General features: G+C 44.6%; 1 protein-coding gene across 3 annotated transcripts in view; it reads left to right on the forward strand.

Moving 5' to 3' along the window:
* The window catches only part of SPATA6L (spermatogenesis associated 6 like), a 93413-nt gene that overhangs the window by 63858 nt on the left and 14291 nt on the right, over window positions 1-15264 (forward strand). For all 3 annotated transcript variants that reach the window (XM_073669132.1, XM_073669140.1, XM_073669135.1), the window contains exons 11-13: window positions 3857-3978; window positions 4156-4246; window positions 4915-5006. In XM_073669132.1, the coding sequence (XP_073525233.1) occupies window positions 3857-3978; window positions 4156-4246; window positions 4915-5001 (300 nt within the window). In that variant the 3' untranslated portion in view covers window positions 5002-5006. The remainder of the gene's footprint in view (window positions 1-3856; window positions 3979-4155; window positions 4247-4914; window positions 5007-15264) is intronic.

Here is a 15264-nt window from a genome sequence, read left to right on the forward strand (position 1 = left end):
TGCTGTAAACTACTTTGTAAACTCTACGTACAGTTACGTCATTTTGCTGGAAGGGTGTAAGTACACTGTGTTCCAAATTATTATGGAAATAATATTTTCTCAGATTTTCCCAAATTACCTATATGAATTGCAGTCATTGCAATTTTCCAGTCCAATAACTATTAGAGAACAATTGAAAGGTTTTTGTACAAACTGCCTATGATAACAGTATATTTTTAAAAAAATAAAAAACTCAAACTGCACTCAAAATGCATGTTCCAAATTATTATGCACAGCAGAGTTTTCAACCTTTTCATTTTAATAAAGAACAAAAAAATGGTCATTTTTGAAATTATAAGCATTAGCAGGTTATTACAAACTGAAATCAAACAGTTTTCAACTCAAAACTTTATTCTAGGTGATGTTACATTTGCACAGATGGATGGAGTGGAGGATGGCTGGTTGATGGACACCCCATGCAAACACGGCTACGGCGCTAACAAGGAGGAGGTGGAGTAATGTTTTGGGCTGGAATCATGGGGAGAGAGATTGTCGGCCCTTTTAGGATCCCTGAAGGGGTAAAGATGAACTCCATAATGTATGTTGAGTTTCTCAAACAGCACTTCCTTCCATGGTTCAAGAAGAAGAACCGTGTATTTCACAGCAAGATCATTTCATGCATGATAATGCACCGTCTCATGCTGCACATAACACATCTGCATCTCTGGCTGCTATGGGCATAAAAGGGGACAAACTTATGGTGTGGCACCCATGCTCCCCTGACCTCAACCCCATTGAGAACCTCTGGAGCATCATCAAAAGGAGTGTCTATGATGGTGGGAGGCAGTTCACATCTAAGCAACAGCTCTGGGAGGGTATTCTGTCCTCATGCAAACAATTAAAGCAGAAACCATCCAAAACCTGACAAATTCAATGGACGAGAGAGTTCAGAAGCTCCTTTCGAACAAGGGGTCCTATGTGCAAATGTAACATCACCTAGAATAAAGTTTTGAGTTGAAAATTGTTTGATTTCAGTTTGTAATAACCTGCTAATGCTTATAATTTCAAAAATGACCATTTTTTTGTTCTTTATTAAAATGAAAAGGTTGAAAACTCTGCTGTGCATAATAATTTGGAACATGCATTTTGAGTACAGTTTGAGTTTTTTATTTTTTTAAAAAATATACTGTTATCATAGGCAGTTTGTCCAAAAACCTTTCAATTGTACTCTAATAGTTATTTGACTGGAAAATTACAATGACTGCAATTCATATAGGTAATTTGGGAAAATCTGAGAAAATATTATTTGCATAATAATTTGGAACACAGTGTAGTAATTAAAGGGTTTATTCCATTATTGAAATGTTATCACATATCCACAGAATAAATGAGAAATGTGTGATTGCTGAGCATCCAGCTACTGGGACCCACATTGATCCCGAGAAAGGAAGTACCAAAGTCTACTTTGTGAATGGAGTGGTAGTCAGGATCTGCAACCATCACTTCTATATACAGTACAGTGAATAGAACAGTGATCGCACATGTTCACCACCGCTCTATTACCACAAGGGAGTTTGGGGTCCCCGTTCTCAATGGAGGTCCTTGTGGTCGAGCTCTTAGTGATCCTGGAGACAGGAGTGAGGGGTATTGATTATAGAGAATGTTAGTCTCAGGTCATTAGCAGAACGGAGGGCATGGGTAGGATGGTAGACAGAGACGAGTGAGGTGATGTAACGTGGTGCAGAACTATGGAGAGCTTTGTGGGTAAGAATGATAAGTTTAGATTAGAGAGGGTAATAAGTGGGAGACCGATTAGTGAGAGTTGCAATAGTCCAGGTGAGAATGAATCAGAGCAACACTAAGAGTGTTTGCAGAATCAAAGGTAAGAAAAGGTCGAATTTTAGAGATGTTTTTGAGATGCAGGTGACATGAGCGAGTGATCAGATGGAGGGAGTGAAGGAAAGATTGGAATCAAATAGAGCTTCAAGACAGCGGGCATGCTGATTGGGAATTATGGTAGAATCACCAATGGAAATGGCAATTACAGGTTTAAATAGGTTAATAGAGGGGGGAAACACAAGGGGTTTGGATATTCTGATATTATTCACACAACGTATCACATCGCTGTGGAGGCTAGTCTGTTGTTCTGTAGTCTTGGATATACCTACAACAGAGAGTGAACATCTAGCAGTAGCCAGGATGCTGCAAATGGACAGAAAACTGATTTTGCAGCACTTTCTGGGTGAAAACCCCCTACGTATAGGGTGTACATAGTCAAAATAATGGAGAAGGGTATATGGCAAAGGGTCGATATCTCAACATTTCTGGAATGGCACAGAACATAATAAAAGGCATCACTTGGTGTCTGCCAGATTTGGTACCCAATAGCTGATGTTATAGTTTACGCTATATATGCCTTCTTACTTATGTCAATATATAATCCCTTTAAAAATATTCTTTATTACTATAGTGTTAAAAACACCAATACACCTGTGTAACATTGTTAAAAGATATAATATAGCCAGGGACCATTTAATTAAAATAATATTGGTTAACATTTAGGGGTAATATATACCAGAATCATCCTGTGTTTATCAACCATCAACTCAATATCATATATCCATCTATCAAGCCTCTCGATGAACCGAGTGGACAGGGAAACGTGTTGAGGCACAAGCAGTTAAAGGGGTATTCCCATCTCCAAGATCATATCCAAGTATGTAGTAGGTGATATAATAATTATATTAGCAAATACCTTCAATTAGAAATGTAGTATAATTTTTCTGATTCGCTATGTCTCTTTCCTCATGTGCAAGACCTTAGGTATCCATGGGTACGACCACTAGCAACTAGCTAAATAACTGTCACTATATCAGTGGTCATAACCATGGATACCTAAGGTCCTGCAGTGCCTGCACATGAGGAAAAAGACATAGGGAATCAGAAAAATGATACTACATTTCTAATTGGAGATATTTGCTAATATTATTATTATTACACCTACTACATATTGGGATGGGATCTTGGAGATGGGAATACCCCTTTAATGATAGGTTTCCCTATAGTTTAACAATGTATGTTACACAGGTGTATTGGTGTTTTTAACACTATAGTAATAAAGAATATTTTTAAAGGATTATTTGTTCACATATTGCTGAAAGAAGTGTCAGCTCTCGCTCTTTAAAATGGGCTAATCAACTGTACATCTAAATATCTAAACTCCTCTTTTTCACAGTGATACTAAATGATTTCTATTCCCTGGTTCGAGATGTGTAATATGTTAACCCCTTGGCAATGAGCATCAGACCCGTACAGTTCTTGGCGGGAGCATGTGTATGGAGCTCAGGAGTTTAGTCCGTCCCATTCCTGGCACATGATGACTGTCTTATTCAGTCATCATCTGCCTCTAACAGCAGCAAGTGGAGTCGAGCTCCCTGCGCTGATGTTAACTTCTGACAGAGTAATTTAAAGCGATAGCCCTAGGGGCTCGCCATTCCATACGCCACAGCTGGTGGTTTGCTGAAAACCCCCATGCCTGCTGTGATGGTTCCCCTATGAAGAGCAGATTGTGCCTTGCAATCATAGGATACCATGATTCTTACTATATCCTGCAATGCAGTTGTACAGTTGTACTGCAGTATATGGTATAACACTGTCTGCCTTTTTCAAAACACTGCACCACTCCAGTCTAGTTTGTGTGTGGTTCTGCACCATTCACCTCAATAGAGTTCTGCTGCAATACCAGACACAACTTGTAGACAGATGTGATGCTGTTCTTGGAAGAAGACTTCTATTTGTTTAGAATCTTGGACAAACCCTTTAGGCCTTTTTCTTTGTGGTAGCTTACCGAAATCTAAATACTAAATGTGTTACTCAGGACTGCCTGGATATAGATGACCTTAACACCGAATCTTCTCTGGATGCCCCGTTCACTTCCAGTGCCCATTCCTTGCAGGATTTAAGAACAAGTCCAGTTCTCAGAGGATCTCTAAGGGCAAGGTCAGTATTCACTTTCCACAAAGTCAGAATTTTATTCATGAAGTAACATGATATCCTGAGGTCACTAATGTAAAGTGGTATGATAGGCGCAGTTATCTTTCATTAATTTACTATTCCAGCATAAGTGGAGTCATTGCTCGGTGTCATGTGGCAAAGTTCAATATGTTTCCATTTTAGGTTGAGATCTGAGAATAACACCTGGGAATCAATACACAATCGAGTGCGTAACCTGTTATCCACTCACAGTGCCAAGCAAAGACTATCCTTGGTGAGTATAAAGTTATCCATCCATGATGCCACCATAAGAAGTAGCTTTGTGCAAATTTAGGCCTCCTTCACACGTCCGTTTTTTAAGGACCGCAAATACGGACACGCGCACACCCATTGTATTCAATGGTGGTGCGCACATGTCAGGTTTTTCACATGGACCGTGTGTCCGTGTGAAAAACCTGCTGACATGTCCCTTTTTTAACGTACCGCAGCCGAAATGCGTTTTGCACATGAGGAAAGAGACATTGAATCAGAAAAACGACACTACATTTCTAATTGGAGGTATTCGCTAATATTATTATTATTACACCTACTACATATTGGGATAGGATCTTGGTGATGGGAATACCCCTTTAAAGGTAATATTTGTTACTTTCTCACACTCCCTGATTTGAGTCCATTTTTCTTAAAAAAAATCTTGGGCAACCCCTGTAACCGTATACATTTCTTACACAAAGTATTGAGGATTTATTCCTACTAATCATGTGCGTTCCAGACAACTTTGTTGATATTGCAAGATTGATTACTCAGCAACACCACCTACACAGTTATATTGGGTCTAATATCGCCCACACATATCTGACAAAAATGTGAGTCGATGATGCCAGCTCATAAACTACTGAGTGTTGTATATTTTACCATACTCCATTTCGCATGTAATTTTAGGATCTATCAAAGGGCGAAGTGGATCGCATTCTTGAACGATCATCTAGGAGATCACTGAACAGCAGTTTGGAAGAAAAACTGTTTTAAAGAATGTAAGATAAAACGTAGATGAACTAGAATATTCCTATAATGTGTTTTTCTATTTGTTGACTGAGAGCAATCAATGGAAAATGTATCTGAGAACAAGACCTGGTTTGTCATTAAGGCAAGGTTCACACTATGTTTTTGCATACTGATCAAATGTACTTTTTTTCCAAAGCTAACTTTAACACCTTAACAACCAGCAACAGAGTTATCTGTCACTGGCAGGTGCTAATCTCCACACAGTGAAGGCTTTAACCACAGGGATCTTGTAGGTACTGTCAACTGTATCCAGAAGATTTTCCAGGCAGCACTGCTATAACACAAAGTTACTCTCCTGTTGCAACTGTTAGGATTGGAGTGAAGGATGATACCTGCTGTTTAATCCCTTAGAGGCTGCAGTCATTAGCAGTTGTGATGTATAAGATATTTGATACATAACGGTATCTATCAGCCCATTGGTGTACCACAACACTATTGCATGGTGCCCATGAATTAACCTGGAAGCCATGGGGACTTGTTGGATGCTTAAAACCGGTGTCGTAAAGAAAAAATTAAAATTCATAAAGACATCTCCAGACAGGGGACATATCACCCTCACATTGAACATATGGGATTAATTATAACTGGGGAAGTGAAAGAGCTGTCACTCCAACCTCCATTGAAGTAGGGACTAGTGTTGAGCCACCCCCGTAGTGTTCGAGTTCGGTTCGGTTCGTCGAACACCCGTGTGTTCGCCGAACAGTTCGTCGAACTGTTCGTCGAACACCTTCGAACACCGTTAAAATCAATGGCAGGCAAACAAAAACACATAGAAACACATAGAAAACACCTTCAAAGGTGTCCAAAAGCTGACAAACTGCTCAGAAGACACAACTAACACATGGAAAAGTGACAAGTACATATAGTCATGCGAAAAGAAAAGAGGTGGAGGAGTAAAAGGAGGGGGAGACACAGATATAGGCATGTCATGCCCTTCTAAAATCCAAAAAGTGAGAAGCCGAGACGGCCAGTCCGCTCCTGCCCGTGCCACCTCCGTGTCGCCGGGTTTGTGCCAGAGCCGCGGTGAACCCTGACGGCCAGCCCCCCTCTCCCAATACTGGTGCCTGTCCGCTGGTGGGTCGAGAGAGCCCCCCTGTGGTGGAGGCAGCTCTAAGCTTTTTAATTTAAATTGTCCCTCTAATTTGAATGAATACACTTTAAATCCATTTACAAGGATCTATTGGAGGGCAAGTCTCATGCCAGCAGCTGCGTAATTCCAGCTCCAGTAGCGTCCACTAAAGCTGCTGCAGTTAAAAAGCTTTTATAAGGATCGAGCTCGGCTGTCCACCGCAAGGCATCCTAGTGCCAGTCCCAGCCCCTATGCCTTGGGGTGCCTCCTGATGCTCTTCACTAAGTATCCCGTGGTCCCGAAGCATTTCCTTTGAAAAAATTAAGTGTCCAAACTACAGGTGGTGTAGCTTGCTTAACAGCCGGGATAATCCGCTGACTAGCAGACACTGCTACTAGGCACAAAGTATTTCCTGGGCTAGATGCAGTTAAAAATTTGTAAGTAGATACTCTCGTTGGATGCTGAGAAAGCATTCCATAGAGTCTCCTGGCACGCCATATATGATTCTCTTAAAAAGCTTGGGGTAGGGGTCTAGGGGACCCTTTTATAGCCAAAATCACGGCCCTGTATCACAATACGTCACCTAGGCTGAAGATAAATGGAACTGTAGCACCGAGGGCTCGGTTGCTACAGACGTATTGCACCTCACCCAGAGGTGTGATATCTCACTCTCAGATAAGGATGGAGTGTGGATCAGGACCCGACACCTGCATGCATTACACCACATTGCCGTGGGGCAGGGCGACCAATATGCCCCTGAGATGGGCACGACAGTCCCTGTCCCTGGCTGGAGTGGGGGGAGGGAACACTGAGGAAGGGGAACCCTGCAGTGCAGGAGCAGGGAGGAAGCAGTTCCTGGGTGCATTGAGAAGGGAGTATAAAAGGTGGGCACCATCTTAGTTCAGTGCAGAGAAGTCTGAGCAGAAGTGGCAGGGAGCAGGGGCTCTGCATGAGCTCTGCTCCGGAGGCGGGCCTAGTAACAGAGGCCCAGGCCTGCAAGAGGGAGAAGGAAGGAAGAGGAGCGGAGAAGGCTCCAGGAACGAGGAATGAAGGGATCCCAGGGGTGCGGACGGGCGAGTCGCCACCGCACGCCCGAATCCACCTGCGTGGAGGGGTCAGGCCAAAGGGGGAGACCGGTCCCCGAACTAGTGGAGGCAGGAAACGACCCTCAGCTAGAAACCGGAGGCTCTGACATTTTATGTGGCGCAGCCCCTTGCTCCACCCGCTAGGAAGGCACCACATAGGGTCAGGGAAACTGGCGCCAAGTTTACCAAGAGGAGGCCCGAGGCAGCCGGACAGAAGTGTTGGTAAGAAAGGCCAGACAAAGGACACACAAAGGGGGTCCTGTGAAGCGCTCCAAAGTTATCTGGGAGTTGTCTGAGCCCCTCACCTGGTGAGCACAGTACGACGTGGGCAGCCGTTACCTGCAGACGTGGTCTGGATAATAAGAACTGTGAGTAAAGGCCCTGAACTGCATCACTGACTCCGTGTCGTTACTGCTGCTGCCCTGCACCATCACCCCCATCCTCCGCATACACTGCCCTGAGGCTATACTCCTCCCGTGGGGAGTTATGCTACGCTCTGCTGCACCCACAACACCAGCCTTAGCGGTCTGCCCTGTAGCGGCGGTTCACTCTGACCGCAATCCACGGGTGGCGTAGTCGGACATTTAAACATCAAAACCACATAAATAGTTCCGCCACTGGTTTGACCGCCCTGAGCCACGGAACCGGATCGCCGCCACGAAGACTACAACCACCAGCATCCACCAAAAAGGGTCCGGCTCCGGGTGTCCCAAGGCCCAGGGGGTGCGTCAGAACATTTTCATCACCTTTCACAATCACCAATGGGACAAGGCAGGGATGTCCTCTGTCCCCTCTCTTATACATCCTAGTGACAGAGCACCTGCTCTCATCAATTCGCCATAACCCCAATATTAGGTGGATTGAGGTGGGAGGCACCGAGTACAAGTGCTCTCTATTTGCTGATGATGTCCTAGTATATATCACTCAATCACATATATCCATCCCTGCTGTTATGGCTGAAATAGATCACTTTGTTACATGGTAAAATTTTAAAATCAATGCAGCGAAGTCTGAGGCCCTCGATGTCTCCCTCCCTAAATCCATATAGAATTCCATCCAGTCCAACTTTCCCTTTGCCTGGCCCTCACAGGGTATCAAATACTTAGGAATTCCTATTCATAGAGACCTCTCCCATCTATGTTATCTTAATTTTGGGCCCTTTATTGAACAATTCCATACAGACCACGGTTGGCAAGTTAGAACTGTAAGATTCACTACGTGAACCACTGGTGTTTTGTGGAAAAGCACATGTACACCGCGTTCCAAATTATTATGCAAAAAGTGTTTAGGAGTGATAAGGGAAGAATTTGTTTGTTTGTCAGTTAAACTCATTGATGGTGATGTGTGTCAGGGCTCTTTATATCACTGTAAGCAATTGCAGACACCTGTGCTAATTAGTTTGGCAGGTGTGTCCAATAAAGGCAAGACTACTTAAGAAGGCTCTCTCACATTATTAAGCAGCCTACATTTTCTGCCAAAATGGGAAAGAAAAAGGATGTGTCGGCTGCTGAGAAGCAACAAATTGTGGAGTGTTTAGGTCAAGGCATGACTACAATCAACATTGTGCGATGATCAGGATGAAGTGTCTTGGCAATCAAGAAGTATGTAGCTGATTCACAGTACACACGTGTGCGTGCTGATAAGGGCAAATTGAGGACTCTTTCCTACAGGCAATTACGTCAGGTTGAAAGAGCAGCGGCAAAAAAGCCTTGTCATAGCAGCAGACAAGTTTTTGAAGCTGCTTGTGCCTCCAACGTCCCCCGAACAACAAGATGCAGGGTCCTTCAGAGGTTTGCAGCTGTGCATATGCCATCCTGTTGACCTCCTCTATCCACTTCACACAAGCAGAAACGGCTCCAGTGGGCCAAACATTACATGAAGACTGATTTCAAAACTGTTTTGTTCACGGATGAGTGCCGTGCAGCGCTCGATGGTCCAGATGAATGGAGTGGAGGATGGCTGGTTGATGGACACCCCACGCAAACACGGCTACAGCGCCAACAAGGAGGAGGTGGAGTAATGTTTTGGGCTGGAATCATGGGGAGAGAGATTGTCGGCCCCTTTAGGATCCCTGAAGGCGCTAAAGATGAACTCCATAATGTATGTGGATTTTCTCAAACAGCACTTCCTGCCATGGTTCAAGAAGAAGAACCGTGTATTTCACAGCAAGATCATTTTTCTGCATGATAATGCACCATCTCATGCTGCACATAAAACATCTGCATCTCTGGCTGATATGGGCATAAAAGGGGACAAACTTATGGTGTGACCCCCATGCTCCCCTGACCTCTACCCCATTCAGAACCTTTGGAGCATCATTAAAAGGAGTGTCTATGATGGCGGGAGGCAGTTCACATCTAAGCAACAGCTCTGGGAGGGTATTCTGTCCTCATGCAAAACAATTGAAGCAGAAACCATCCAAAACCTGACAAATTCAATGGACGAGAGAGTTCAGAAGCTCCTTTCGAACAAGGGGTCCTATGTGAAAATGTAACATCACCTAGAATAAAGTTTTGAGTTGAAAACTGTTTGATTTCAGTTTCTAACAACCTGCTAATGCTTATAATTTCAAAAATGACCATTTTTTTGGTCTTTATTAAAATGAAAAGGTTGATCGAAAAGTTTGGGGGATCTAAGAGTGTGGCAACCCAGTAGTCATGATTACTTCGAATTCTGACAATATGAGGGTCATGCTGCAGGTAGTGCAGCAAGAAGGCACTTATGTGTCTTGCGCATCTCGGAGCCCCAAAATTATTTTCCGGGCTAGATGCAGCTAAAAATTATTTTTAATTTTAAATCTGGTGAAGCTTATTATAGATGGCCTAATAGGATCAGTGCTGCACACTGCTACAAAGCCCAAATTATTTTCCAGTCAAGATACAGATAAACATGATTAGTAATTTGAAAGCTTAAAACGGTTGGTAGGGTGATTTTAACCAATCATCAAGCTTTTACTCTCCCCAGGATGACACAGGGGTAGAAAAGTCGTTTCGGATCCATGATTTGTTCATCTTTATGAACGTGAGTCTGTCTACATTATCAGTGGAGAGCCGCGTGCGCTTATCTGTCAGCACACCACCAGCAGCGCTGAACACACGTTCAGACAGAACGCTGGCTGCGGGGCATGACAAGATCTCCAAGGCGTAAGTGGCTAGCTCCGGCCATTTATCCAGATTGGAAGCCCAAAAAGAGCAAGAGTCCAGTGACACAGTCGTGGCTTCAATGTTTACTTGGAGATACTCCTGTACCATCGTCTCTAGGCGTTGACTATGTGTCAGACTTCTTGTCTCCTGTGGCCTTGCAAAGGATGGGCTAAAAAAGTGGTGAAATGATTCCGCAAAATTGATGTTACCAGCAGATACTGTGGTTCTGTTACGGTTTGAGTGCTGAACACTTGACGGTCCCACGGTTGGCAAGTTGGAACTGTGAGATTCACTACGTGCACCACTGGTATTTTGTGGAAAAGCACATGTAAGATTCTGCAACAGTCTCTGCTGATACTCCTGCATGCGTGCATCCCTTTCTATGGCAGGAATAATTTCTGCAAATTTACTTTTGTACCGGGGATCTAACAGTGTGGCAACCCAGTAGTCAGGATTATTTCTAATTCTCACAATTCGAGGGTCATGTTGCAGGTAGTGCAGCAAGAAGGCACTCATGTGTGTTGCGCATCCAGGAGCACCAAGTCCCTGTTGTGTTGGTGGCGAGGTAACAATCATGCTTCCTTCCTCTGTCCTCTCCCCCCAACCTCGCACAACAGAAATGTGATCAAGGTCTCCCTCATCTGATGAGTCTTCCATCAGTTCGTCCTCCACTTCTTCCTGGGCTCCTGCACCTTCCTCACTAGTTTGGCTGCTACCATGCGCCCTGGTTAAACCATCTCCCCCACCCTCACATGCCTGCCGCCTTGGTGCTGCCGACCGTCTGGACCTTGCAGATGTTAGCCCTTCCGCATACAACTCCTCCTCCTCTACTTCCTCCACCTCCTCTTGTGCCACCACCTGACTCCGAATTCTGTTTAACATGTGCTCCAGCATGTAAATCACCGGAATAGTCATGCTGATAATGGCATCGTCAGCACTAAACATCTTCGTCGCCATTTCAAAACTGTGCAGAAGGGTGCATAGGTCCCTGATCTGAGACCACTCCTCCAGCGTGATTTGCCCCACCTCTGAATCTCGTTGGCCCAGGCTATACGTCAGAACGTATTGCACCAGGGCTTGTCGGTGCTGCCACAGTCGCTGCAACATGTGCAGAGTTGAATTCCACCGGGTAGGCACATCGCATTTTAGCCGGTGAAGTGGCAGGCCCAACGACTTCTGTAGAGATGTAAGTCGCTGAGCTGCGGGATGCGAACGGCGGAAGTGAGCACACAGCGACCGTGCCCTCTGCAGAAGGCCATCTAGTCTGGGATAGTGGGCTAAAAATTGCTGGACAACCAGGTTCAACACGTGAGCCATACAAGGCACGTGTGTGACATTGCCCCGGCGAAGGGCCGCACCCAGGTTTGCAGCATTGTCGCACACGGCCTTCCCTGGTTTCAGGTCCAGTGGAGACAACCATTCATGAAATTGGTTCTCCAGAGCTGACCACAACTCCTCAGCTGTGTGACTCACATTTCCCAGACATTTCAATGTAAAAACCGCCTGATGACGTTGAGCCCTACTGCCAGCATAGTAAGGAGGTGTGCAGGATCCCTTCTGCGCAGTTAGAAAGCTTGTGGCATGACCAGACAGGCTTTGGGTGCAGGTGGAAGACCGAGAGGAGGTTGAGGAGGCAGAAGCAGTGGAGGAAAAATGACATAAAGAGGATTGACGCACAACTCGTGGGGACGGCAAGACTTGGACAGCAGCCCCTTGTCCTGCTGTCACCATAGTTACCCAGTGCCCAGTCAGCGACATGTAACGCCCCTGTCCATGCCTACTCGTCCAAGTGTCTGTGGTGAAATGCACCCTGTCACACACAGAGTTTCTCAAAGAAGCGGTGATGTTGTGTGCGACATGCTGGTGGAGCGCAGGCACACCTTTCTTTGAGAAGTAGTGCCGACTGGGCATCTGGTACTGGGGCACTGCGACGGACATAAGGTCTCGAAAATCCTCTGTGTCCACCAGGCGGAAAGGCAGCATTTCTGTAGCCAAGAGCTTGCAGATGGTGAAATTCAACCTCTTAGCTTTCTCATGGCTAGGAGGAAATGGTCTTTTACTTGTCCACATCTGAGGGACCGAGGGCTGGCTATTGTGCTTAGACGGGGTTGATAAGGGTGTCCCCGGCAAACTGCCGGTCTGTGAGGAAGATGCAGGCGGACATGTTAGGTTGCCTTGATCCAAAGGTGGTGCTATCGATGTCGGACAGCGCTCAAGACCAGCTGGTGTTACCACCTCCAAAGAAAATGATGACCTGCCAATCACGCTGGCTGTTGCGGGTAAAGAGGTGGCAGGTCTGCGCCCCAAAACAGGTGTGACTGCTGTCCCCCCAGTCACAGAGGATGAAGAGGCCGCGGATGCACAAGATATGGCAGACGGTGGTTGGCCCGGCCGGCTAGACCGCATTGTAGCACACTGAGCTTCCCACTGCAACTTATGCTTCATGTCCATGTGCCGGTTCATGCATGAAGTACTCAAACTATGTATTTTTTGGCCTCTACTTAGCTTTTGCTGACAAATGTTACAGATAACACGAGTTGGGTCATCTTTATCGATCTGAAAAAATGCCCAGGCTATGCAAGGCTTAGCACCCATGCGACCTGAAGAGCCACCACGACTTGTGGTGAGAGGCAGAGTTGTGTTTGAGGATGCAGTTGTTGACGTGCTTCCAGTACTACGTCTCTGTCCAGGAAGGCGCAACCTGACCTCGTCGTCACTAGCATCTTCCTCCACCTCCTCTGCTGACCTCATCTCTTGGCTGACTGTGGGTTGACAGTAAGTGGGATCTCCGACCTCATCATCATCACCCTGTGCGTTATCACACCCGTCGTCCTCAGAGCCAACCTGTTCCTGCCCTGACAAAAAACTAAAGTTGTCGCTCCAATCAGGTATTTGAGTCTTATCATCGTCTTCCTCATTGTCTCCACCAACAGGAGTTACAGTTTGGGAATGAGGGTCTACATTATGGTCAGAACCTTCTGCGTCTGGTCCTGGATCCGACTCATAAAGATTCTGGGCATCAGTGCAGATCATTTCCTCGTCTGGATTCACAGAAGCGCTGGAGTCGACCTCTGATTCCCAGGCTATAGTATGAGTAAACAGCTCTGCAGACTCAACCATCTGTTCTACCTCATACTCAGACGGGCAGCTGGAGATTTGGGAGCTGTGAGGAAGCAAGTGCGATTTGGGTGACACCTTTGAGGACTGGAGTATTTGTGATGTTGAAGTTGATGTGGAGGAGAGCCCACTTAAAGGAGCACTTGATATCCGTTGAAGCACCTGCTGTTTTTGTGCCTCATCTGGAATTTGTAGCGATTGGCGTGGCCGTAAGAAAGGGATCTTATCACATTGTCCGCTAAAAGAAGTAGACATTTTAGTTTGGCTGGAAGATGGTCTTTCTTCTGCACCTACCCCACGGACACAACCTTTTTTCCCCTTCCCAACACGCCTATTCCCCTTTCCACCAGCAGCAGGCCTTTTTCCACTCATTTTGGTGGTTAACTAATTCACAACTCTGGAGTTGTTTGCACAAAAAAACAATGGATGGTAACCGAGCAGAGCTGAGTGGCCAAACTGTGGTATTAGGCCAAAACTATTGGCTGGGTTAGATGCAGAAAAAAATTATTTTTAATTTGCAACCTGATGGAGGTCAGTATAGATGGACTAATAGACCAAGTCCCACACACCGCTAGAAGCCCAAATATTTTTTCAGAGCTAGATGCAGAAAATTTTTTTATTCAATTTGCAACCTGATGGAGGTCAGTATAGATGGACTAATAGACCAAGTCCCACACACCGCTAGAAGCCCAAATATTTTTTCAGAGCTAGATGCAGAAAATTTTTTTATTCAATTTGCAACCTGATGGAGGTCAGTATAGATGGACTAATAGACCAAGTCCCACACACTGCTAGAAGCCCAAATATTTTTTCAGAGCTAGATGCAGAAAAAAATTATTTTTAATTTGCAACCTGATGGAGGTCAGTATAGATGGACTAATAGACCAAGTCCCACACACCGCTAGAAGCCCAAATATTTTTTCAGAGCTAGAAGCAGAAATTTTTTTTATTCAATTTGCAACCTGATGGAGGTCAGTATAGATGGACTAATAGACCAAGTCCCACACACTGCTAGAAGCCCAAATATTTTTTCAGAGCTAGATGCAGAAAAAAATTATTTTTAATTTGCAACCTGATGGAGGTCAGTATAGATGGACTAATAGACCAAGTCCCACACACCGCTAGAAGCCCAAATATTTTTTCAGAGCTAGATGCAGAAAAAAATTATATTCAATTTGCAACCTGCTGGACGTCAGTATAGAAGGACTAATAGAACAAGTCCCACACACTGCTAGAAGCCCAAATATTTTTTCAGAGCTAAATGAAGAAAAAAATTATTTTTAATTTGCAACCTGATGGAGGTCAGTATAGATGGACTAATAGACCAAGTCCCACACACTGCTAGAAGCCCAAATATTTTTTCAGAGCTAGATGCAGAAAAAAATTATTTTTAATTTGCAACCTGATGGAGGTCAGTATAGATGGACTAATAGAACAAGTCCCACACGCTGCTAGAAGCCCAAATATTTTTTCAGAGAGAAATGAAGAAAAAAATTATTTTTAATTTGCAACCTGATGGAGGTCAGTATAGATGGACTAATAGACCAAGTCCCACACACTGCTAGAAGCCCAAATATTTTTTCAGAGCTAGATGCAGAAAAAAAATATTTTTAATTTGCAACCTGATGGAGGTCAGTATAGATGGACTAATAGACCAAGTCCCACACACTGCTAGAAGCCCAAATATTTTTTCAGAGCTAGATGCAGAAAAAAATTATTTTTAATTTGCAACCTGATGGAGGTCAGTATAGATGGACTAATAGAACAAGTCCCACACGCTGCTAGAAGCCCAAATATTTTTTCAGAGATAAAT

The sequence above is a fragment of the Phyllobates terribilis genome, unplaced genomic scaffold, assembly GCF_046119375.1.
Source record: "Phyllobates terribilis strain yellow unplaced genomic scaffold, ASM4611937v1 Scaffold_1__5_contigs__length_1240528914, whole genome shotgun sequence".
Classification (NCBI taxonomy): Eukaryota; Metazoa; Chordata; class Amphibia; order Anura; family Dendrobatidae; genus Phyllobates; species Phyllobates terribilis.